General features: G+C 38.6%; 1 protein-coding gene across 9 annotated transcripts in view; it reads right to left on the bottom strand.

Moving 5' to 3' along the window:
- Positions 1-8,072: 8,072 nt before the first annotated feature.
- LOC142616182 (NADPH-dependent diflavin oxidoreductase 1) overlaps positions 8,073-25,671 on the bottom strand; it is a 40,213-nt gene continuing 22,614 nt past the window's right edge. For all 9 annotated transcript variants that reach the window (XM_075789074.1, XM_075789050.1, XM_075789058.1 and 6 more), the window contains 4 exons: positions 12,806-12,937; positions 9,536-9,655; positions 9,028-9,244; positions 8,073-8,942 (listed from right to left, as the gene is read on the bottom strand). In XM_075789074.1, the coding sequence (XP_075645189.1) occupies positions 8,413-8,942; positions 9,028-9,244; positions 9,536-9,655; positions 12,806-12,937 (999 nt within the window). In that variant the 3' untranslated portion in view covers positions 8,073-8,412. The remainder of the gene's footprint in view (positions 8,943-9,027; positions 9,245-9,535; positions 9,656-12,805; positions 12,938-25,671) is intronic.

Raw genomic sequence — 25,671 nt, 5'->3', positions numbered from 1 at the left:
CAATTCCACTTTACACCCAAGATGTGTGGTCTCTCAATCAGTTTTTCAAAGGGAGAATGAAAGTGTGTCTCACACTCTCTCACACACCGTTTCTTTTTCTTTTCTAATTTTTTTTTAAATAAAAAATCTGTATGTTTCTCCCTTTATAACTAACTGATTATCTAATTGGGTTGGCCTATTGGGCATTTCCAATTGGGTTTTAGTGTGTGGCTTGAAGTGGGACCAAAAGGGACCAATAAGACACTAGCTCCAATGGGCCTTGGGCTTTTCCGTCAACTCTTGACAAGTCCAAAGTTACCATTAATTATATTTAATACCACTATATAAATATAATTGCACTCTAGGTCTTATTAATAAATTATATCCCAAGACTTTATTATACACGTAACCCCTTCATAAAATATTCGTAGTAACACAAAGTTATAAATGTAGACTGCCACTTTGTAAATTACTACATCTTATCCTTGAGTACCCGGTTTAATACTTTAAAGTTATTCATTATATATTTATGAAATCCAATTTCATAAATATATACTTTAGTAATTTCTTACTAAAGTGGTTAGGTCTAACTCTCTGAATAACTGAAACCATTAAACTTATCTCAAGGGAATATTTTATATCTCCATCAAGAGACTATGTATTCCATCTTAAGAATATATGTTCCATCAACATTAAATGTGGCTGCTCAACATACTGAGGTTTTGACCGTCACTTCAGATCTCACTCTTGATATATCAAAGCAACCTACACTTCATGATCAGGTCCATTATTCTCTCAGGATTAAGAGTTCATGCAAATAGAAGTCGTGAGATTTATTATTCATTTGACAGTCGTTAGAAGAATAATAAATCTCACAGCGGTCCAGTTCAATATGTTTCAACTCTTAAAACATATCAGCATATCAACTAGAAGTTTCCACTTCCATGATCAAGACAAATCATCTTAGTTGACATGTTATAGTCTTCGCAGATGAAATGCCCAATTTCATCACCGACTACGAACTATAAATTCTGAGTTTACAAAGAACTTGTGATTTACATCTTCTGTGGCTTTTCACATAAATCACATACAATGCATCTCATGGACTATATGATAATGTCCCATATTCACGTTACCATTATTTTAGATAAAAATAAAATAACTTTATCAATCACAATATAAAGTCATACATAATGTCATACATAATATCATACATAGCATCATACAATAGGATTTAAGGGCACTAATCCTAACATCACCTGCCTCAGGTAAATTAGCTCTAAAAAGTAATCTAAAGGTTGAACAGAACCTCGGCTAGGTTCGAATCCTCAGGTCACGTGCCTTGGGTAAATTCACTCTAAGATAAGCTAGGGGTTAAGCAAAGCCTTGGTTGTTTGATTCCTTGGGACTCTTGCCTCACTTAAAGCTAAATCAATAATAATCTAAATGAACTCTCAACTTATTTAATTCCTGCACATATACCCAGAAATTGATGTCGCTCTTAAGCCCTTAAGATATTCAGGATGGCTTTAATCACTTGTTCTTTGGCAACTTTTCTTTTAAACAACAAAAAACAAAAAAAAGGAAGGAGAAAAGAGAAAGAATAATGCAATGCGCTATGTACATGTCATTTTTTTTAAAAAAGAGCAATTTTCATTAATTATAAGAAAAGGGTTACATAAGGAAGAGATGGAATAGGGATGAAAATCCCATTACAATGGAATTTTGTCTAAAATTATATTCCTAATCCTTTCTTCTTAGTTTCCTCGTCAGCGTCTTTCTCACTCTCATGTTCTTCTTGCCCACCTCTAGCTGGAAGCTGAGGAGCCGAAGCAGAAGAGCTAGTTTCTAGAGCAGACAAGCTAGCAGCCTTGGTCCTAAAAGCATGAGGAAAAATGATCCTCTTTGGATTCTTCAGCTCCGATAAAGGGCTCACCTCAGCCGCATTCAAAGCCTCGGCCCAGACCTGCTGGCAAAATCCTTGGCAGCCTTCTTTAAACTAAGCCTAAAGTTCTGCCTCGGTTTCTGTCTTCCCAACCTCGTAGGCTACTTGCTCAGTCTTTTCAATTTCTGCCTTGTTGCCCTCCAGCTCTTTCTTTAAGGCCTTAATATTTTATTTAGCAATGACCAGTTGCTCCTCTGCCTTCCGAAGATGATTGCGTTGCTCTTGGGCCTACATCTCTAACCCAACCACTGCAATCTCAATGCTCTTCTTGGGCTTCTCTCTCTTGACTAGGAGGTTAAGGGTCTCCATGGCTTTCTTCTCAGTCTGAGCCTAGGTCTTGGTAGCCACAAATTTCTTTGGCTTCTCTTCTTTAAACTGAGTCATAGCATGGTCCACCTATTCATTGACGACGTGGGATGTTTGAACATCCTAAAAAAATTGAATGGGTCAATCCAACACTTATTGTAAAGAAAAGAATATACTTAAAAAAAAAATGGGGGTTGGAGTAAGAATTTTTACCAACGCCAAATTCCTCTTCAATGATAAAAGCACCTCATGCCTCTTAATGTTCCTTAGCTCGACCATGTCCATAAGCCGAAGGAGTGCCTGTTCCACCGAGTTGGCCACATATCCATCCCTCCCTTTGGCGAGGGCACTCTTCTTTCAATGGAGCCGAGTAGTTTTAGCTCCTTTAGCATGCTTAGGGGGCGGTTGATCTGTGATCTCCCCCTCCTCCACGAGATCCTTGCCTTACTTCTTGTCCTTTTTTCTCTTCTTCTCAGCGAGTTCAAGGGGAGAAGACTAAAGAGGGACTGGAGTTAGAGGTCTCGGCGAAATGGGAGTCTCAAAAGGGGCCAACCTCGCATAAGACTCTAGAAGAGCAAGGAGGTTGGAAAATCTTTTCTGGATCACCATCCCTTCTAGCACGCCCTCATAACCTCCAAGTCGAGCTGGTTCTTAGGCTTATGATCAGGTTCGGTCAGTCAAAGATTCCAAAATCTTCCTTAAGGTCTATGAATGAAGGTTCCTTCACGACCTCTTTGGGCTCCTCCTCAAAAGGTATAAGCTTCTTCTCAACCTAAATGAGTTGAGCGACTTGTTGAGCGGTAAGGTCAACAAGAAGAGTTCCTACGGGGGGAGGACGTTTGATGAATCCTTTAATGGCCATGTCTATCTTTGGCAAGCCGAGGATCCTTGACCTTGATCACGTTCTTCGAAGACTGGAAGCGAGTGGATATTGGGGTATATCCAAGAATGACGTGGGTAGCATGAAGTTTCCTGTCAGTGTGCAGGAATATCTCGAACTTAAGGATCATGTTGGGGTCAAGGGTGTTCACTAAGTTGAATTTCTTTGCAGTGAACTCCTTGTCTGTTAAGAAAAAGAGGGAAAAAGTACATCAGAAAAATAGGGCATACGAGAAGAGGCAACTGAGCAAAAAACAATGAAAAGAAATGATATCAAAATCCTAGGCCCCTAATTACCACACCTGGAGTTCCATCTCTAATAGGGCAATGATATCCATCATGTCAGTCCCTCAAGATGATCAGGAAGTCCTCATCCAAGCCCTTTTTTGTCTCGGGAAGACAAGAGATTAATCTAACCGTGGGAACCCTAGTCCTAAGGTAAAACCCATATCATTGCTATCCTGACAGTTATACACTCAGTTGATGTCGTGATGGGCTAAGGCCACACCCATCTTCTCGTTTAGCCAAGCTACAATACTTACTACCCGGAAAAGGTTTGAGGAACACTAGGTGGGGCAGATCCTATAAATATTAAGAAAGTCCCTCATAACCCTATCCATAGGGATCCTCATTCCCCCTTCTATAAAGTCTATCATGGGGATAACTACATCCCCGATTTGCCTTTTTGTGTACCACTCCTCTAGTTCACAATGTTCTATGGTCACTCCTACGGGAATGTTATACCTAGCTTTGAAAGCCTCTCTCCTCTCAAGCATGTCTACTAGGCTAGCAAATTTACCCATTCTGAAGAATAAATTAAAAAAAGAAGAAGAAGAAGAAGAAGAAGAAGAAGATAAGCTCTACGCTAAGCAAAGGCTCGAAGCACTTACAAGTATAGGAAGTTGGGCTCCTCGGGCAACCTCTTTGAAGGTAAGTTTAAGTTTTCTGAAAGTAGGGAAAATGATCCCTACCTCCCTTTATATAAGGGTGAAAAAGGAAGGGTAATTTTCCCGCCTATTGACTCCGGAAAACTCTAGTCGTTGGATCTACATTGCACCATAGAACGTGGGGGACACATAGCTGCCTGTAACATTAACTGCAATGTTGAGGATACCGAAGCGTTAGGAATGTGTTTGGGACAGTTGAAAAGACGCTTCTCAATAGGAACGCACCCATAGCGTACCAACCTTCCTGCCTCCTACCAAAACCCCACTTTCTCGAATGGCAAAGGAAGTGGAGTTTCGAGGGGCTATTGTGGTAGGGGGAAGCCTGAAGAAGGAAGATTATCAAATAGGCTCGAATCAAGAAGCAATTGGGCCCGACTATTCATCAGCTCAAGCCCAGCACAATAAGGATAATCCAGATAATGAAATCGAGGAAGGCGGCCCGCTCGAGGAAGGAAGTAGAGACGTGCAAGCAATGGGAGGAGGAAGCTTCCTAATAAAGCACCCATTATTTCCACTTTTAATGCACTGTACCAACTCATCATGCCGCATTAATGGAAAAATGACCCCTAAACAATGTCCACATAGTCTGCATCCTACTCTACCACCAGCAGCAAAGCAACAATGGGAAAAGTATCCAAGGAAAGATCAACGGCCATCCAAGTGGAAGGCTAGAATGCAATCCCAGTAGCTATATATAGTAAGGAAGATCCTCCTAGAAGGGGGATTAAAAAAAAAAAAAGGAGAAATAGAGAGTAAAAGGGAGAGGAATTAAGAATTATATAAGTGAGAAGCGTGTAATCCAAAGAACCATTGTTCCTTGGCTAGCCTGAGGAAGAACTTGAATAAGAATCCTTGTTCTTCTTTTTATCATTCTCTTCTAAAACTGTTGTCTTAAACTGTTTCCTTTCTTTAAATCGCTAAGTGAAGCAATTAAGGCTCGCAGGGTTGGCCTTGATAACCAATCTTTACAAATTAATTGCATCAGGCCTGGTTTTGAGTCCATTCCTCTCTTGATTGGGCTTGATAATCGGTTACGCCCCATACAACAACAAAGTGGGAAAGGAGTAAGGAGGTCTCAAGAAGAGGGACTGGCTTACTTTTAAATGTATCATGAAGCCATAGATTATATCATAAATGTGTGTGGAATGTGGATTAAATGATTGTGAAGAGAAAGAATTAAATTCGATTTTCGGGCTTATACCCAATCTATGAACAATGTATCATAACAAAAGAAACTGCAAGCCAAAGTAAAAGAATAGACAGATTGCACACATGGATTTATGGATTGGAATCTTAAATCAACATTTGTTGAATCAAAAGAGCTGGATAGATTTCAGTCAAATTCCTAGGGTAAAAGAGTCAACGACTCAAGAATGATTTTTTTTTTTTTTTGAGAAGATGGGATTGAAAGGCTAATATTGTCTTTCTTTTTGAGAAACTAAGGTTCTATTTGTTTCGATTAAAAAAAACAAAAAACAAACGTTGTTTGAAAAATACTCATTTTTCAATGTTTGTTAGCAACTCAAAAGGTGAGTTGGAACATCCCCAAATCCCAAAACCACTGTAGCCACTATTGTCATTATCCAATACCCAAAACCTCCAGAAATCCATATGCATTTCCACTAAAAGCTTTAAATCCTCCACCATTATCATCATCAACTCCAAGATGGGTGGTGGAAATGGTGGGGAACCTGGGTTGGTCATTGATTTAGAGGCAGTTGTGTAGGCAAACTGTGAATGTCAGTGGTGGATTCGTGGAGAGAGAGGGACCAAGGACAAGAGAGTAAAGAGACAGAGGAACAAGAGACAAGATAGAGCTTATAGGCTTGTTTTTTGAGAAGAAAAAAAAAATTAGAAAGAAAGCAGGTGAAGGAAAACAAACATAGCATAAAATGGTGCTTATAAGTTAAAATTTGTGTTGTGTTTTCTGTTTTGCCAAAGTTGATTTTCTTTTGTCCTACATTTTTTAATACAACTTTTTTTCGCTCATAGCATAAAATGGAGAGTTCATGTATAAAAGCGTTATTAGAAATATTTAAGGATATAATATTACAAATTTGTTTCATTGTGTTTCTTTGGAAGCATCAAGAGGAATTATGTTGCTTAAGAAAAGATTTGTTGAAAAAATCAGAACATAATTGAGGCTTAGATTTGTCATTAATAAATTCAAATGGGCTATTTCTGGAGTGTATATTCCTAACGTGGATTTTTTTTTTTTTTTTTTTTTTAGAGACGCACAAATTGGTGGTTATGGGAAGAGTTGGTAAGGATTTCCTTGGTGCATTGAGGTAGGGGGAGTTTAACATTATTCGATTTCCAAGTGAAAGACCGGAGATATCAAGAACAAGAAGGACGATGTGGGATTTCTCCTAATTCAACTCATATGACAATATATTGGATTTTATCATTAAAAATGGTGCTTTAACTTGCTTAATTGAGATTTGAGAATGACCCTTCATCAATGTCTAAACTAGAAAATTTCCTTACCTCACTAGACCAGGTTGGGAAGAGCACTTTTACAATTTAAAGTAGATGTTGCTTTATAAACCTCTTTCAAACCATTTCGCTATCATACTGGATAAGTAAATAGAGTTAACAAGGGCATAGCCGCAATTCAAATTTGAAAACATAAGACTAAAAATTGAAGGTTGTGGAACATATTAGCTTAGAGTGTCGCTACCAATTGTTTCATTCCTGTTTAACAATTCCTTCAATATTCTGCTGTTCAGTTTTATAAGTACGGAGAGAGAGAGAGAGAGAGAGAGAGAGAGAGAGATGCCTAGGGTACTAGTGGTGTTCATCAAAAAACGAAAACGATTTCAAAAGGTTCTTTGCATAGAGCAGTTGAGATCAAAATCTCAAACCACCACCACATTTTGGAGATTTAGAATGCCTAACTTTTGATGACGGTTTTTGATGATGTACAAAAATCGTTAGTGAGTTGATTGTCCACACGCGTGGCGATTGAAGTACCTGAAGAAGAAAAAGATGAAGGACCTATAGAGAGCACCGATGAAGTGCCAGCCAAAGACCCTCTAAAGATTAAGTTAGTGATAGAAGAATCTCCAATAACTCAAAAGTGCAAAAACTAGGAAATTTTACGTACGTTGAAGAAGAGGAGACTTGGTGCTTATATAGTGGTGTAGAGCTGACCAAGATCTCATGATTGTAGGGCCTTTTCTTGTAGGGAAGATATGAAGTTAATGTTCCGAGATCTTAGGACCTCACTTTCCATATTGGGAGGATAAGAATATGAAGAAGGATCTTTGCATGTAGTGTGCAAGTTCTTTCCATGTAGAGAGGCATGAGTGGAGAACACATAAATGGTGTAGGACTAAGTGTACTCCTCTGTCAATACTGGGACGGGTGGTTTCATACCTGATGACGAATGTAGGTGAAGGGTGCAGAGTTGTAACGTTGTTATCAAAACCCAAAGGAGACCTCCAACTCAACAGGTCCTTTTATCCCAAAGGAGACCTCAAACCCGAAGGGCATTTCCATCTCGAAGGACAAGATGAGTTAGAAAAATTCTTGCTCAAAATATTCCATATCAATTTCCATCATCGATGCAGTACTGAGAAATAAGCTTTAGATGCAACACTGAGAAAAAAGCTTAGAGTGCCACTACCAATTATTATATTCATTTCTACTTAATTCCTTCTAGTTTTTGTTCAGTTTAGTATTTAGAGAGAGAGAGAGAGAGAGATTTTCCTAGGGTACTAAATGAAAATCTACTTCACTAAGATAAAATAAAAATAAAACATTGTTTTCTCCGCAGATTAACTAGGATATTGAAAAGCGCAAGGATTTGCTGCAAACTAAGTTGCAGCAACTCCTGCAAAATGCACACATGTCAAGTGGCCATTTGGTGAAAAATTCAATCTTGACATAGAAGTATTCATTTAAATGTAAGCTTAGACAAGTGTCTATCTGAGGCATTGACATGTGTGCATTTTTGCAGGAATTGCTGCAACTTGGTTTGTAGCAAATCCAAATCCTATTGAAAAAAAGTATAATTTAAGTTAAATCTTCACGTTTATCTAGCCAAGTTACATGCGAAGGTACACTTGACCTCAGTATTCTCTATTTTTTATTGACAACACACTGATTAATGGAAATATAATGATTAATGGAAATATAATTCACACTTATGGAAGCAATTTACGCCATTGTACAATATCATACAGCTGTTACATATGCTGTATTGAGGACCCAATCTCCTCTACCTAAACTGCTCGGAGTATAAACTAGTCAAATAAATCAATTTAGAGTTTCATAGACTATATTCAATCTACAACGCTCAAACTGCAAAACTGTTGTTTGGTCTTCCCATAACATGAAGAATTAAAGCAGGGATCAAGACCAAGCTTCAACATGGTACCTGCCAGCCTTTTCCAGAGTCCTAAGCCACCTCACAGCAGATTCCCTTGGAAGCCCACCTTCCTTTGATACGATATCCTCAAAGGCCAACAATACATCAGAGGGCATTTTTGTAGATGAACCTGCAACGTAGATGGCAGCCCCCACAGTCAGCAAATTCCAAATCTTCCGACTGTTTTCCTGCACCTTATGCTGCACATAAACCTTCTGTGGCTGGTCTCTTGAGAAAGCGACAAATAAACCTCCACCTTTAGCTTCTGAAAGCACCCCACCATTTTGGGAATGCGACAACCAAAAATCTCTGTATAGGAAGTCACCATCCTCATTTCGGCAACCAAAGAAGAATAGAACTGGAGCAGTTGCACTGGATTCATTTTGAATCGCTCTTTCCTCCACGAATCCACGAAAGGGTGCACAACCAGTTCCAGGTCCAATAAGAATTAGTGGAAGTGATGGTGGTGGAGGAGAAAGGGCACCTTTCTGAAACCATGCTGGAATATAAATGCCTGTTCATGACAGAAAGTATGTTAACAGGTAATACATGGTTGCTTAAACTCAAAATGTACTTTGGTAGTTTCATTTATGCCATACTTTGTTCAGGATCAAGTTTGGCTAGCCATGTTGAGCACAAACCACTTCGCTTCCTTTTGAAAGGTGTCATCCATGACACTACACTGACAGTTAAGTGCACTTGATTGGAATGAGCTAAAGGGGATGAAGATATGGAGAAAGCCCTGGTTTTTAACGGTGGAACCAACTGCACCAGCCATTCAAACGGCATTTGGACAGACGGGAAGTCCTCTAATACCTATATTAGGAAAATAAAATCACTAATCTCACGTGGAGCATGTAAGAAAAGAAAAAAAGAAAAAAAAAGAGTAAATTAAATTGTAATAAGATGACAATCTGTTACACGAGAAAGCACCAATTGTATCACATCTACATGGGACTGCAGGTGTAGAATGTTCAGTGCTCCCAAATTTGATTCCTTTAATTATAAAAGAAAGACAACGCAACAACACAATACCATCATGCAACACAGAAAATGTTTATCAAGTAACAAAGGAGGGAAGAGTGGAATCCACTAATTTGACATCACCTCAAGAACACTTCTTCGTTCCTTCTGATTGTATTGATATAGATCATCTCTTCCTTCAGGTGAAGAAAAATATTGAAGCTTTTCCTTTTCATGTGGAGCTGTTGCAAAAAAACTCATGACCTGCAAAATTGATCTTATTAGTATGGAAGTTAAACAGGAGCACAAAAATCTTCCAGAAGCACAACCAGTAGAACTTCAGTAGCATGGAGAAACCATGTTTAGGATGAAATATGCTTTGCTTAATTTTTCTCCTCTAAAACATGGAAAGATTTTGAGGACTGATTACTCATAAGTCTGATTAGCTTGTGACCTGTGCTATGCATGTTGTTTTTATTTATTTCAATTTCGTAAATTTATAACTTTAGTTTTAATATTTGTTCAGTTTAACAAAATTGAACAAATAATAATGTAGTTTATTTAAAGTGATAACATTAAGTCCGGAATTTCTTGTAAATGAAAATAATAAGCAAATGAGAAAGTATCAATACCCAAATTATTTTGAAATGCCAACTTAGGGTGAATGATTTGTTTCAAGAACCTTAGTTAAATCAATTATATTGAATACGTATATAGCAATTGTAATCATATTTATATTAAAAAAATGTAACATTTAAAAATGAATTACAAATTAATTAGGCATATATATGGCTACAGTAATCCAATGTGTATATTATTAAATATAGTATTTGGTACATGCTTTTTTATATACGATGGTAGTATGTACTTTTTTAATAAGTACAAGTGATGTAGGACAGCCTAGGCTTCACCACCTAGAACAGTCCCACGGTTGTTTGGAATCACCACCAAACAAAAACACACTTTTCACAAATGAAATTTTATTAGTCAAAATAGTCTGACTAAAAATAAACCATTTGGAGCTATTATAGAGCTTTTAGGAAATAAAGAGATAAGATAACATCAATGAAAACTAATCCTAGCTTAACTCAAACTACTAATCCATGAAAGTAGTCTAAACTAATCCAAATACATATGATAAGATAAATTCCCTCCTGAGATAAAGAAAATATAAAATAATAAATTCCAAAGTAATTATGGTTGTGCTCTCGCATCAACAAGGGTCAAAGGCATAATTGGTTCATTGAAGGTAATAATATATATAAAGGAGCCACCCAAGTATAAAGGAAATATACTAACAATCAGTTACAAAAATTGCATAAATCTAATAAATCAACAATAGAAAAGAAAGAAAAATGCCTCAAGGCAGTCAGCTAGTCCAATAAAGTTTGGAAAAAGAATAACTTGAGATTAGACATAGAATGCTTGGTATCTTCAATTATATTATTAATTAATTTTTTTAATACAAAATATTTATAAAAAAATGATATGTGGCCGGAGTCCAAGCCTTAACATAAGCACATGGAATACTTTAGACCTACTTTAACAGCTAAATTTCCTCTAAGGGGTTTGGGTCAATTGCAAAACACCCCTCCCTAAGGTTTTTATGTTTGCCATATTGACCCTTGAGACTATCTTTCATTAAGTTTTATGGACGGAAAAATCACATAACAGTCACAATACTAGTGGTGTGAATCAGTTTCTAAGTCTTCTTAATGTGTTTATGGGTTTATGTGATGGTCACATGATTATCTGTTCATAAGAACTAACAAAACTTAGTCCTAGAGGTTAATTTGGCGGATATAGAAACCTCATGGAGTAATAGGGAAGAAATGAAACCCCTGGGTTGTTTTTGCATTTTCACTTTATTTTTAAATATTAGTAAAAATATTAATAAGTTACACTTGGGCATGTTTCTCTAATTTTTCGTTCAGATTTTATATTTATATATAAAATCCAAAAATGAATATTTATATATAAAATCCAAAAATGAAAAAATTTTCTTGTTTTTTATTCCTTTGTGCTTGTGAGAATAGCACAACTTAGTTTACTAGTATTTTTTATTTTAAAAATGTTAGTATTTTATTTTATTTCTTAGAGTCAAGGCTATTTTAGTAATTCAGTAATTCAATAATTGAGATGAAAGTTGACGAAGAATGGAGATTTTATTGTCTATTTGTTTTATCATAAGTTACGTGGTTCGTCTTTCGTTGTTTTTCCTTGGAAAGGTATTTGGAAAGTTAAGGCACCCCGAGGTGTCTCTTTCTTTGTTTGGGCAGTCGCATGGGATAGGATTCTCACGGGTGATAACTTGCAAAGTAGAAGCTTTGATTTTGTTGACTGGTGCATTAGGTGTCGTTGTTGTGGGGAGACAGTGAATCATTTGTTGTTAAACTGTGGAAAGGTTCATCAGCGGTGGAGCTATGTCTTTAGAACTTTTGAGATTTTGTGGGTTCTCTCAAGAACGGTGGTAGATTTCCTCTTTGGTTGGTGGAATTTGTTGGGGAAGCACTCATCTAACATTTGGAATATAGTTCCATTGTGTTTGATGTGGTGTATTTGGAAGGCACGCAATCGGCGGACTTTTGAGGACTTAGATAGATCCGATGACTAGTTGCTTGCTCTTTTTACTGGTTCCCTTTATGATTGGTCTAGGGCTTGGGGACTCACATCTAATTATTCTTTTCCTTTGTTCCTTAGCATGCTCTCTCTCTCTCTCTCTCTCTCTCTCTCTCTCTCTCTCTCTTTGTAATTAGCTTCTCTTTTCTGTTTCTGCTTTTCTCTCTTTTTCTATAATCTTTGGTTTTCTTTGCACTCCCTTGCATAAAGCAATTTTTTGAAGTTACATCTTTCTTACTTATCAAAAAAATATATAAATAAAGACAATCTATGGTTTGATTATAATACCTAATAATAAATAAAGCCTCGGTCTAAAGTTTGATTGATTAATAAGATTTCTTTTGGAATCTTCCAATGGTTTGGTATCGACACTGGCAACACTAGGTGCTAACTTCTTGAGATTTTGTTCTCTCAAGCTTGGTACTAATTCCTAGGTTATCTATCCTTTATTTATTTATTTTTTGGTTCAAGTTTATTGTTACATCATTTTCTTTTCTCCTAGGTCATTATTCTTTAAGTAAACATGCAATATGTCCAATTATGAAGTTAGAAAAACTTCAAATATTCCCTTTCATTACCAGTTGATTTTCTTGGGAGTATGGGTAGTACATCTAAAACTCATAATAGAATGCTAAAGATCAATACCCATTGCCCAACAGTATGATGAAGAAAATTAAGGAAGCAAGAGCAAGACATGTAATATAAGCCAGTAGTTTTCTGAAGAAAGTTCCCACTTAAAGCAAAAAAAGAGGGACAAAATACACATGAAAGAGTTCAAACAAACAGGGTTCTTACCTCAAAAAAATAGCGCCGAGGAGGAGCTGAAGCAACATCCATTGTCAACTCCACAAAAGTTTTTAATTTGATCAGGACATTTGCACTCGTACGAGTATGAAGAAGGTGATTGTTCATCTCTTTAGGATGGACCTATGATCATGTAAAATTTTCAGCATAAAAAGGTTTGAAACATCTACTAGACAGATACAATATCATCAAAAGAAATAAGACAAGTTCAATAAGTAATGTTTCCACAAGATGCATCAGCAAAACAAAAAGGTGCAGGCAATATTGAAAAGCAAGAGACATCTCATATACACATAGCCTTAGCCCAAAATTTTGGGGTTGGTGCCAAGAATCCTATTTTGCCAGTTATAGAAAAAACCATATTCTTGATATTTTCAGCCTTCTTTCACTATATTGATCAAATCATATCTTGTTACATCCACTCACCCATGTCTCACACACACGCACACACACAAACCATCTCAACCTAGTGCTCCCATTGTCTGCAATTTTAGTGCTTTAATTCTAATTATACCTTCTTCTTCTTTTTATATCTCAACGTTTTGCTTTTGGTGACCTTCATTCACTGTACACATTCCTAAACAGCCAAAAGTAATTTATGTATAAGACACAACTATGCATAATCACCTAGTATGGTTATGGTTTCTATGAGATTTTATAGCTATGCATTAAACAAACATCCTGAAAATATTTTCCAACCTTCATCCTGCTCATACTCCATGCCCTTTTTTTTTTCTTTCAAAATACCTGTAGCAACAAATAAAGAAAATGGTTGTTCATGGAACCTAACCTAAATCTGCAGATTGCTCTCATTTGTTCCCCCTAATACACTAAAATCAATACTAAAATAAACCTTATTCCCAAAACATTGTGGTCAGTTATGGATCAGCCACAGGTATACTTCTTTGCCATTCTATCGAAGAATACGTAGAACAATAAATATCCAAAAATCATATTCCGTCATTTCCTTAAATAACATTTCAATTTTTTACTACTTTTACCAATATTATTTAGGTTTTTCTCTACTTCTTTTCGTTCCCTCAACTTAAATCAAATCACTTTTTTTTTCAATAGTGTATTGAAACACTAAATCATCTCAAGCAACTCTTCCTGATTTTTTCATCAATAGGACCCACCATCATCTTTAAATGAATTTCTTCATTTTGTATCCTATCTTTCTTTGTATTTCTACTTATCCATCATAACATTTTCATTTTAGCCACACTCATTTTATCAACTTGTTGCTTCTTAATTGCCTAGAATTCAGATTTCATATATTCTATCCAAGACCCTTAATCTTTAGCGGCTTTAGTTTAAAATCATCCTCCCTAAAATCAAGAAATGCAATAGGCAAAACACCTACATGCATTGATATACATATAACAAACAATGTTTTGAAAAGATCATACTAAAGTTCAAGTCTCAGCCTCAAATTACTCAACACATTAGGAAGAAATATTCAATCCATTACATGGGAACCTATTCCAAACAGTCCAACAGGGGAAAAAATTATCTAAATAGACTAAATTTGATCTTTTTAGATTATTTTTTCAGACCTATTACCAATACAAAGTAGCAGCCCAAAATTTGTATAAATCTTTCATTATTTTTTTTTTTTTTTTTTTTTTTGATAAGTAAGAATGATATATAAACGAAGGTTACTCTATGCCTGAAAAACACATAGCAACCCAGAAAAACAAGAAAAAGAAAACAAAGAGAAACAAGAGAGAAAACCAAACAACAGAGAAATTACAAAAAGAGAAGGGAACAAAGAAAAGAAGGGAGGGAATCACTAGACGTGAGTCCCCACGTCCTAGACCAATCAAAAAGAGTTCCACAAAAAGAAGCAAGCAACTGATCCCTAGAGCTATCCAAATCCTCAAAAGTCCTCCGGTTCCGCTCCTTCCAAATACACCAAAGGATGCACAACGGGACTAAATTCCAGATCTGAGACGAATGCTTCCCCAACCAATTCCACCATCCAAAAAGCAAGTTTGGAACCGAACTAGGCATAACCCAAGCCAAGCCAAAAGTTATAAAAACAAAGCTCCATATCCAATCTTTCATTATATTATAAATGGACCAGAAATATCATAGCAAAATCATCAGAAAAAAATTGGGTCTTCCACAATGGACTGTCCTAAGTAAGATTTCGAGTAAGTGTTTACAAAATCTTCTTTTTTCTAATTTATCAAAATAATGAGTCACCATTTTCTTTTTAGATAAGCAAAAATGAGTCACCATTGATATTGATACATCTTTGATTGCCAAATATTCGGAAGTTCCTCCATTCAATCCTTTTTCTTTCTTTGTATGGTTTGATATCTTGTTCATAAACATCTTTTCTTTGTTTCGCAAACCTATAGTGAGTTACAAAAATTTCAAAAAGGTCAAATCTTTGATGATTCCATCATATATGACTGAGTTGTGAAAACTTCTGAGTAGGTCTCCTACATCTGAACTGAATTCTACCTGGTTCTTTCTTTTTCTTTTTCTTTTTTTCTTTTTTTTTGATAGGAGATTCACTTGACTGATTTCTAGGCTATCTGAGCTTGCTAAGTTGAACAGATACAGACTTTAGACCTGCTACAAATGATCAATTCAGGGCACTTATTCTGGAGTACTTTTTTTTGATAAGTAATCCGGAAGCTTTTATAAAAAAAGGAAAGAAAGTCATACAAGGAGTTCATGATGATGAACAAAAATAAAAAACTACTAGGAAACAAAGTTAAGGGAGGGCAAAAACTCAGCGAGAGAAGAGCAATTAGAAAACCCCCAACAACGAGACCACTCTAAGAGACTACGCTGGCATAATAGATTCAACTCAACCAAGGTCTACTCTTTGTCTTCAAAGGAACGACGATTTCGTTCCAACCACACTATCCACATTAAGCACCCTGGAACCAAATTCCATATGTCCGACTTATCCTTTCCATGCCACTGATGCCAACAAGGAATCAACTCCGCCACCGACCCTGGCATAACCCAAAGAATCCCAAAGGTCTGAAGCATACGAGACCAAAGAGAATGGGTAACAGGACAATGCAAAAGAAGATGGTTAACCAACTCCCCATCCTTGCAACACAAGCAACACCTATTAACCAAGGGCCAACCCTTAAGCATAAGGTTGTCCAAGGTGAGGATCCGACCATGAGCAGCAGACCACCGAAAGAAAGCCACGCGCTTGGGGATCTTCGGTTTCCAAACCCCCTTCCAAGGAAGCCAAGAATTCGAAGCATCTCGGATCACGAGGTAGTAAGACCGAGTGTCAAACATACCATCCCCTTTAAGCCGCCAGTAAAGGGTATCTCTCCTACTATCCTGTGGAATGCGGGATTGGATAAGCCGGAGTAGAGAATACGAAGCAGCCAACTCCCAATCTTCAAACGCTCTATAAAACGTTAAATTCCATACTCTAACTGTACCCCCTTCTGGAATCCACAAAACCTCAGAGATACAAGCATCCTTGACCGCTAAACACACATAAAGCTCAGGATAGAGAACTTTTAGGGTATCGTCACCAATCCACCTATCATGCCAAAAACGGATACGAGTTCCTTGCCCCACTACAAAAGAAAGATGCTTAGAAAAGTCCTCCCAACCTTTGTTAATGCTTCTCCAAAGGCCGCACCCATGGGACCTCCTGCAGTCTCTAGTCCTCCACCCCCTCTGATCCTCGCCATATTTGAAGAGATAACCCGATGCCACAGGTGGGTATCTTCATGGCCATATCTCCACAGCCACTTCCCTAATAAAGCTTGATTAAACGACACCACCTTTCTTAACCCCAATCCACCCATCTCAACGGGTAAACACACCTTATCCCAAGCCACCAAAGGATATTTAAAACCCCCCTCAGAAGACCCCCAAAGGAAATTCCTTTGAATACTTTCCAATCTAGTCGCCACTGCTTTAGGAATAGTAAAGAGAGATAGAAAGTATGTCGGGAGACTTGAGAGAGTACTCTTAAGTAACATGAGCCTACCACCCTTAGATAAATAGAGACGCTTCCACCCAGAGAGCCTCTTCTCCATCTTTTCCAAAATAGGATTCCAGATCAAGGGAGACTTAAAAGAAGATCCCAAAGGCATCCCCAAATATTTCATAGGCAAACTGCCTACTCTACACTGAAGCACATTAGCCAAAGCATCTAGATTATTCACCTCCCCAACGTGGACAATCTCGTTTTTCCCAACATTGACCTTCAAACCCGTAAACGCCTGAAAACAAGACAACACCATCCTAATAGACAGCAGCTGCTCCCTTGAGGCCTCACAAAATATGATGGTGTCATCTGCAAATAAAAGATGGGAAATACTCACCCCAGCACAGTTCACAGCTCCCACTTGAAATCCCCGAATAAGATTACACTCCTGTCTTCTTCAAAAGTTTACTTAAAACCTCCATTATCAAAAGAAACAATAACGGAGATAGGGAATCCCCTTGTCTCAACCCACAGGAGCTACCAAAAAAACCTTCCGGGGACCCATTTACTAGGACAGAGAAACGGACAGACGAAACGCAAGCCTTGATCCAACCCTTCCATTTCACCCCAAAACCCATCCGGCCCAACAAATAAAACAGGGCCTCCCAGTTCACATGATCATAGGCTTTCTCAATGTCCAGCTTGCAAACCACACCCAAAACTCTGCTCTTCAACCTACTATCCAAGCATTCATTTGCAACAAGCACTGAATCCAGAATCTGCCTTCCGCCAACAAACGAATTCTGAGTCTCAGAGATGAGATTATCCAAAACTCTCCGCATCCTATTAGCCAACACCTTGGATAACAGCTTATAAACACTACCCACCAAACTAATGGGGCGAAAGTCTTTAATATTAACGGCACTACACTTCTTAGGAATTAAAGTGAGAAACGAAGCATTCAAAGACCGTTCAAACGAAGAATGTCTATAGAAATCTTCAAAAAATTCCATTACATCCCTTTTCACGACACTCCAACATTTCTGAAAAAAGGCCAAGGTGAAGCTATCAGGACCAGGGGCTTTATCCCCCTCCATCTCCTTTAATACCTGGAAGACTTCCTCCTTCGAAAACTCCTTCTCTAATAACACCCGATCATCCTCTTCAATACTAGCAAACTCTAACCCATCCATAGAAGGACGCCCCACCTCAGTTTCCTTATACAACTCTCGGTAAAAAAGGACTATTTGAGAGCGTACATCGTGCTCATCCTCATAAAGAATACCATTCACCTCCATCCTTTTAATCTGATTAGCGTTTCTATGGGAGTTTGCTACTCTATGAAAAAACCGAGTATTATTATCTCCCTCTTTCACAAATAAGGCTCTAGACTTTTGCCTCCAAGATGTCTCCTCAAGAGAAGCCAGATGCTCTATGTCTCCTTTGAGTTGAATGTGCCGACTCTGATCCTCATTTGAGAGACCCACTAGCTCCTCTCTCACATCTAACCCCATCAGCTCAGTTAGCTTATTCTTCTTTCTAAAAACCAAATCACCAAATTCCTCCTTGTTCCACTTTTTTAGGTCTGCTTTTAGAGCCTTCAATTTTTGGGCCAAGATGAAACTTGGAGAACCCTCAAAACTGTAGCCATCCCACCACTGCTTTACTCTATCCACAAAACCCTCATCCTTTAACCACATGTTCTCAAATTTAAAGGCACTACGACCACGCCGAACAACACCAGCTTCTAACAAAAGAGGGCAGTGGTCAGAAAGAACACGAGGAAGCACCCGTTGGGATACATTCTCAAAGTGCTCCTCCCAATCAAGGGAAACCAAGGCCCTGTCAATTCTTGACATAGAGGGAAGACCGGAATCTTTAAACCAAGTGAAGGAAGCCCCCTCTAAAGGTAAATCAACTAAAGAATTATTCTCTATGAAATCAGAGAATGCGAGCATAGCAGGGCTGAAAGTCTCACAACCAAGTCTCTCACTTGGGTATCTGATAATATTAAAATCACCTACAAGACACCATGCCACGGGCCACCTGGCTCGCACCTGAGACAACTCCCCCCACAAATTAGGCCGTTGACCATTGTCATTAGGGCCATACACACCTGTACAAGCCCAAACAAAATCATCCACCACACCTCTCAATAATACACTGACAGAAAATTGACCCACAATAACATCCAACTTCTCAACAACCCTCTTATCCCAAATCAGCAAGACCCCACCTGAAAACTGCACAGCATCCAAAACAGCCCAATCAGTGTACGGACTACCCCATAAACTCCGAACAAATGCCCCATCAATAGACGATACTTTCGTTTCTTGAATACACACAAAATCGCACTTCCACTCTTTAAGAAGGTTCTTACACACCTCTCTCTTCCGGGGATTATTAAGCCCCCTCACGTTCCAAGAAAGTAGTCGTAGTGTCATTTAAAACTACTAGCAGCCCCCGAGTCCGTCAAAGCATCTCTGCACTTACTCCTAGCAGTGGCACCCTCATAATTGACATAAGAAATCAGCCCCTTAAGCTCCCTGAGGCCTTGTGTCCCTGAAATAGCGGGTCTCTTAGACCCCTCTTCGTCCTTCACCTTGAGACACTCCTGTTCCAGGATACGAAAAAGGGCCAAACATTGAGCTTCATGTCTCACAATAGGAAAGCCCACCATTTTACAGAATTTTCTCATCAACTTGGATACCCAATCCGAGGGGGGACCATCAGCCATCTCGTGTTCTACAAAATCCAGAGTCAACGAACCCACATTGAGATCGTTAGGAACCCAATGAGACAGAGGTTCACATTCCAACACACAATTCTTAGTCTCTCCACTGCCACAACCACTGTCCACCACCCCACTGGACTCCCGAGGAAGAATAAAGAGCCCAGATTCTGACTGAGTAGCCCCAACTGAATCCACCACTTCTGCATGTGCATCCCCTTCCCCAAACTCAACCTCCAACACTTTACCCAAGTCTAAACTAGGAACCAATCCGTTATACATCCCCGGCCCATTCCTTGCCAAATCCGAGCCAACCATCAAGTCCCCGGTGTCACCTCAGTCCTAAAACCCAAGCCGATGCTGCATCTCAGTGTCGGGGCTCGAAAACCCAGCCAGAGCCTTGCCGGCGTCGATAATATCATTATCGGCGCTGCAAGAAGCATCTCCATCGTTTCCAGTCACTGGGTCATCACCGCGAGCAGACACCGACCTCACCTCTTCATCCCATGAGCTCGAGCCCACTTGTCCCACTCTCGGAACCTGGACCTCCATCGGCACCTGAACTCTGGCTCCCAGAGCGTGGGCTTCAAGATTAGAGCTCTGGCAGTGGGCTGAGTTTAACGTTCCTGGGGTTTGGCATGGCCTCCATACTCTTCTGGGCTTGGCTGGAACGATGGGGTTGGAGGGAATAAGGTTATGAATAATGGGCTTTGAGGGTTTTAAAGTTGGGCCCACTTCATTTACCTCAGTCCACACAATAGCCCATTTCCCATCAAGCCCACGTTCCAAGCGCATAAAAAGGTACAAGGAAAGTTCTGATTTCATCCCATCAGTTTCCTTTCCCGTAGACATATCCTTCGCCCCAAGAAGCTCCTTCAGAATAATTTAGGACTCAAAAATTATAAGTTAACATCCATTGCTAAGTAGTATAAGGTCATTCCCATGAATCCCATCATAAAAAAATCAAATTACTCTAAAATTTGGCAACAAAGATGCACCAAGGCAAGTTCATCACATGTACATGTTTGCATACCATGGTGATAAAGAATTTGTATCATAACTGCACTTCACATCTTCAATCTACTATATAATTTTCTTTTCTTTCCACTTCTACCCTGCTCCACAAAACACACATTTTGGGTCTAAATATCTTATTCTTTTATGTCCTTTTTGTGGAATGGAATTCTTGTACATGCCAAATATAAAAGAGAGTAAATTCTGATCCCAGGCAGGAGCACTAAAGGGAAATTAGTTGCCTACCCTAAGAGGCATCCAGCCCATACAAAATTGTCCATTAGATTGGGTTCCAGGAAAGGATTATCTGTGCAAATGATATAGAGAGCTATCTGTGGATATAGCTGTGTATTATGGTGGAGCTTGTCGTGGTTGTGTTATGATACCTGCTAGTTCCAACCGTTCTGGGTGCTTGTTTACAAAAGAATTAGACAGATTCTTATCAGGTGCAAACACTGTATGGGTGGAAGGGAGGACTTCCGATGTGCTGTTGGTGGTGGTCCGACGGATGGCGGTGGACAAAATGGGAAGAAATCTTTCAATTATGGTAACCAGCGGAAGTTAAGGAATTTTGAAAATACTGGAGTTATTTTGGGGCATAACGTGATTTAGGGTGATTCTGCTGTTACAATATCTAATATAAATGACAAACCCACACGAGTTTATTTTTAAGTTGACTACTGCCAACTTGGCGTTGAGGGTGTCTAAATCAGATGTAGGAAAACGAGTTGTATCCTGGATGAACCCAAATAAATCACACATCAATATATATATAAAAACAGAGACCTCATTGTGTGAGGGTCTAAACTTTTGCCAAGTGGCACCTCCTATGAAGTTTCTCTACAATCATCCAACTCTCCCATTAATTGACTGAGTTTACATCACAACTCTCTCTCTTCTTCATGTCTTTTAGCATACCAAATGTTTCAGTTTTTTTTTTTTTTTTTTTTAATAATAAAAAGGGGTACTAATAATTAATGAGATCGAGATAGATAATATTTTAGCATTTCTGTTGCCTAAATTACACAAATTCATATCTTTTATTTACCATAATCATTATTATTTTATTTTATTCTATGGGAATCCTTATTATTTTATAGTTATGAATTTACATACAAACATCTCATAAACAAAGTCTCCCTCCCCTGTTAGTCTTTTATTTTTTTTTTGGTATGGTAAGTTTTTACGTTAGTTATTTTAAAAAGTTTCTGCCTTTATGATTGTGTAGATGCATTAATCACAACTTGCCTCCAAAATGACATTTTGGTTTTTGCCTTTTTGTTTTCACATTATGTACATTATCAATACTCTGCTATAATGATTAATGTAGGATTTTCTAAATCTTTGACTCCCCAACCACTCTCTCACGCTTTGCCTTCCCCTCTCAACTTTGACCATATGCCTCCATTCTCTTTCTTTCTCTCTTAAAAAACTTTCTTTCTCTTCAAAAAAAAAACCTTTAATAGTTAAATTTCCTAAACTACTGCTACTCTCAAATTTTGCTTTCATACTCACAATTTTTTAAAACACCAAGCTAATGAAACAAACCTATTGCTCTTGTGATCTTTTGTTGTAGCCAGTGGCTATCCATCGCACATTAAGTGGCCTTGACATGTATGAATTCAAGCTATCTTTTGTTACTTTCAAATTTTCATTTCTTCACTTACAATCGTTAGGGTTAAGATCATGAGATTCTTTGTTTTCCTATTTTCTTTTATAGGTTGTGTTATTGTGTATATCGATTTCCAAAATATGCTTGAAGTCTAGAACTGAGAAATCAATAATTGTTTATTTAGTGTAAAAGTCTCATTGTCATTGTCCTTTCAAGATTGTTTAATCTTCGCATATGACTTTAGTAGATTGATCTTTTCAAAATAAACAAAAGCTAAACATGTTGTAAATCACAAATTGGATTACAGGGATCAAGCAGTTATCATCTAGGGTGGAGGGTTTTTTTTTTTTTTTTTTGATACAAAATAGAAATTTTACTTTAACCAAATCTAAGTGTATATGTGTGTGAAGCTCTCTCTTAGAGACTTGAACCCCAGCCCTTGCCCCCATACCCCAACAAGCACTTATACTTGTGGAGTCACCATCACACCAAGGGTGTACAGTAGTAGGGTGGAGGGAATTTCGTCAATGGCAATTGAATTTGCAGAGGAAAAACAACACGACTATTCAATCCGCATTCTTTAGACTCCAAAGCTTCTTTCTCAAGTAAGTCTCTTGATATTTCATTAAAGAAATACATATTGACTATTTTCCTACAATAAATTGAGTTTTGGGTTAATGTTTTTTTTTTTTTTTGAGTTTTGGTTTATTGATGATTGTATAATGATCTATATGCGGTGTGTACTTTCTTTTCTATGAATTTCAATAATGTATGAATCAAGGATTTTAGCATTTTTGTGTATTAAGGTTTTTTTCATCTTTATTTCATTATTTTGTTTAGTTTTTGTTACTTTTTATAATGAACTCATTACTAACAAAGTTCTATGACAATTATGGTATAATATATGTACAACATTCTCCAAACTTATCTTACACAAAACATTACAATATTATTCGTGCATCGCACGGGCAACTTACTAGTGTCCAATAAAAGTGGGCCTGATGCGTTAAAAAGTGAATTTGAGCATGACAAAGCCCAAGTGGCTAACCCGAGAGGAAAGGCCCATTTGGAGGTTTCCTATCCATATGGTTTGGGTGTGAGTGTGCACAGCAATCAAAGTGAGAGTGTGGTGGACGAGAGTTCAAGGCCACTAATGGAGTCAGCGGTGGTATCGGTGGTGCCTGAGGCTCCGATTCCCAATCAAGTTATAAAGCTTCTCGCCTCCAACCCGGTGGTTTCGCATCCCGATAGGGAAGGCGAAAGTTTCTCCAAGGTCGATCCAAGAACCACGGTGGAGCCGCAACAACTTGGGTATCTTAAAATTGTGGGCTCAGGGTCGAATCCGGTGATGTCAACGCAAGAAATCAAGCTTCTGACTGGTGATGATCATCTTGCTTCTCATGGTCATCTTCATCGTCCTCAGTGGGAAGCTTCGAATCGTTTTTCTCTCTTGTCCAACTTGGATAGGGAGGGGGATCCTTGGTCTAAGGAGGAAGTGGAGGATGTATTTATGGAGTCCCATCTCGAGGTTAATGATGGTGGTCCTTCCCAAACAGGTATGATGTTTTTGGCGGTTGAGCTTGTAGATGGGTTGCAAAAGGGTCGGAGCTTCTGCTTCTTCCATGGGAGCAAAGTGGAGCTGACTCTAGTGTTTCTAGTAGTGGGGAGCAAGAGAGTGGTCCTCTAGAGTGTGTACCGCTGTCTCGGTGGGATCCTAAGGCAGTTAAGGATAAGGTGCTGACCAGGGTTGATGAAAAGGGTGAACAGTCTAAATGGGTATCCACAATGATGAGAAGTTTTTGCAAAATTGGGTTTTCCTATTGTAAGACATGAAGCTCAGTGCATGGCTTTATTTCGTTTACTGGAACAAGAATGTCTTAAGGTTGTAAATGATGGGTGTGTTCAAAGACCTATTAAATTTGGTCAGAAAGGTCTTAGAGAACTTCGGGGTCTAGTATCCACAGTAAATTATGATGGGTCCTCTTCTTGTAATAGAGGTTCATCAAATGGTTTTGGGGCTATTGGTAGTTATAAATGACTTTAAGACTCCTTTCTTGGAATGTTAGGGGTTTAAATAATCCCCAAAAAAGGGAGGTTTGTAAGAATCTCCTTAAGGAATGGCGGTGTGATATAGTCTGTCTCCAGGAAACTAAACTTTCTTCAGTAAATTCTGCTGTTGTGCGAAGCTTATGGGGTAGTCCTTTCATTGATTGGGCTATCCTGGATGTGGTTCAAACATCTGGGGGGATTCCACCTGGGATGCACGGACGCGGCAAAACGCCCGCCACACCCGTGTTCGACGCACAAGGGACGCCGCTGCCTGCGCGTCGGTGCTGTGTCCCCCTTTTTTTTTTCCTTAGCGTGATTAGCCGATGTGGCACCGAGTCGGGCCGACGCGCGCGGAATTGGGTCGATCTGCACCGATTCGGGCCGAATCGGTCCATATCAGCAGCAGCCACCGATACCCGCGCCGAACCAGCTGATTCAGGCCAAAATTCAAAAAAAAAAAAAAAAGGTGCAACGCACCGTTTGAACTTTGGACAAAATGTCAAAACCCTATTCAGACTTCACTCACTTCAGCTCTCTCTCACTCTTTGCCTCTTGGCCCTCTTTGGTCTCTGTGCTCTTGCCACGACGTCTCCCCTCTCTCATCTCAAGCTCAAGTCTCAAGTCTCAACTCAGTGACTCACTCTCACACTCTCAAGTCTCAACTCACTCTCACTCTCCGTCTCCCCTACTCTCCGTCTCCCCTCAGGTATCAATCTCAAGCTTTCAATCTTAGTTTTTCATAGCTCTCACATGCCTTGACTTTTTTCATAGCTCTCACACTCTTAGTTTTTCAATCTTAGGTCTCTATGATCTGATTTTTTATTTTTTTATTTTTTATATAAGCTGTTTGGTAATAATGTTGTGACTTGGGTTTGATTTTTTTTTTTAGTTAATAGTTATTACTCATTGTGATTGTGAATCTGTGAACACTGAACTGTGATTGTAAATTTGATATAGGTTTATATAATAGGAAAAAGTATGCTTAGCAATTTATTAAAAATATAAATAAAAATTTTTTAAATAATTTTTTAATCGCCGCACCCGCACCTGCACCCTACTTTTTCAAAAATTGTCAAGTCCGGCACCCGCACCCAAATCCGGAAACGCACCCGTGCTTCATAGGGTTCCGCTGCTTTGGGATAAGCGGGTGGTTGAGAAAATTGATGTGTTGGTTGGTCAGTTCTCAATTAGTGTACTTTTTAGGGGAGTATTGGATGGTTTTGAATGGGTTTGTACAAGCATTTATGGTCCAAATGCAGACCTACATAGGGCTGCTTTGTGGGAGGAGTTATCAGGGTGCGTATTCGATGGACCAAGGTTTGGTTTTTATTTGGAGATTTCAACATCATTAGATATCCTTGTGAGAGGCTTGGCTGTAACTCTTTCAGCCCAGCCATGTTTGCCTTTTCAGATTTCATAGAGAATAATTTCCAAGTGGATTTACTATTAGCCCAGCCATGTTTGCCTTTTCAGATTTCATAGAGAATAATTTCCAAGTGGATTTACTATTAGATGGGGCTTCTTTC

This window comes from Castanea sativa, chromosome 1 (assembly GCF_040712315.1).
Source record: "Castanea sativa cultivar Marrone di Chiusa Pesio chromosome 1, ASM4071231v1".
In the NCBI taxonomy this organism is placed as follows: Eukaryota; Viridiplantae; Streptophyta; class Magnoliopsida; order Fagales; family Fagaceae; genus Castanea; species Castanea sativa.
The sequence above is the reverse complement of the archived record's forward strand: the minus strand, read 5'-3'. Positions and strand labels throughout refer to the sequence as shown.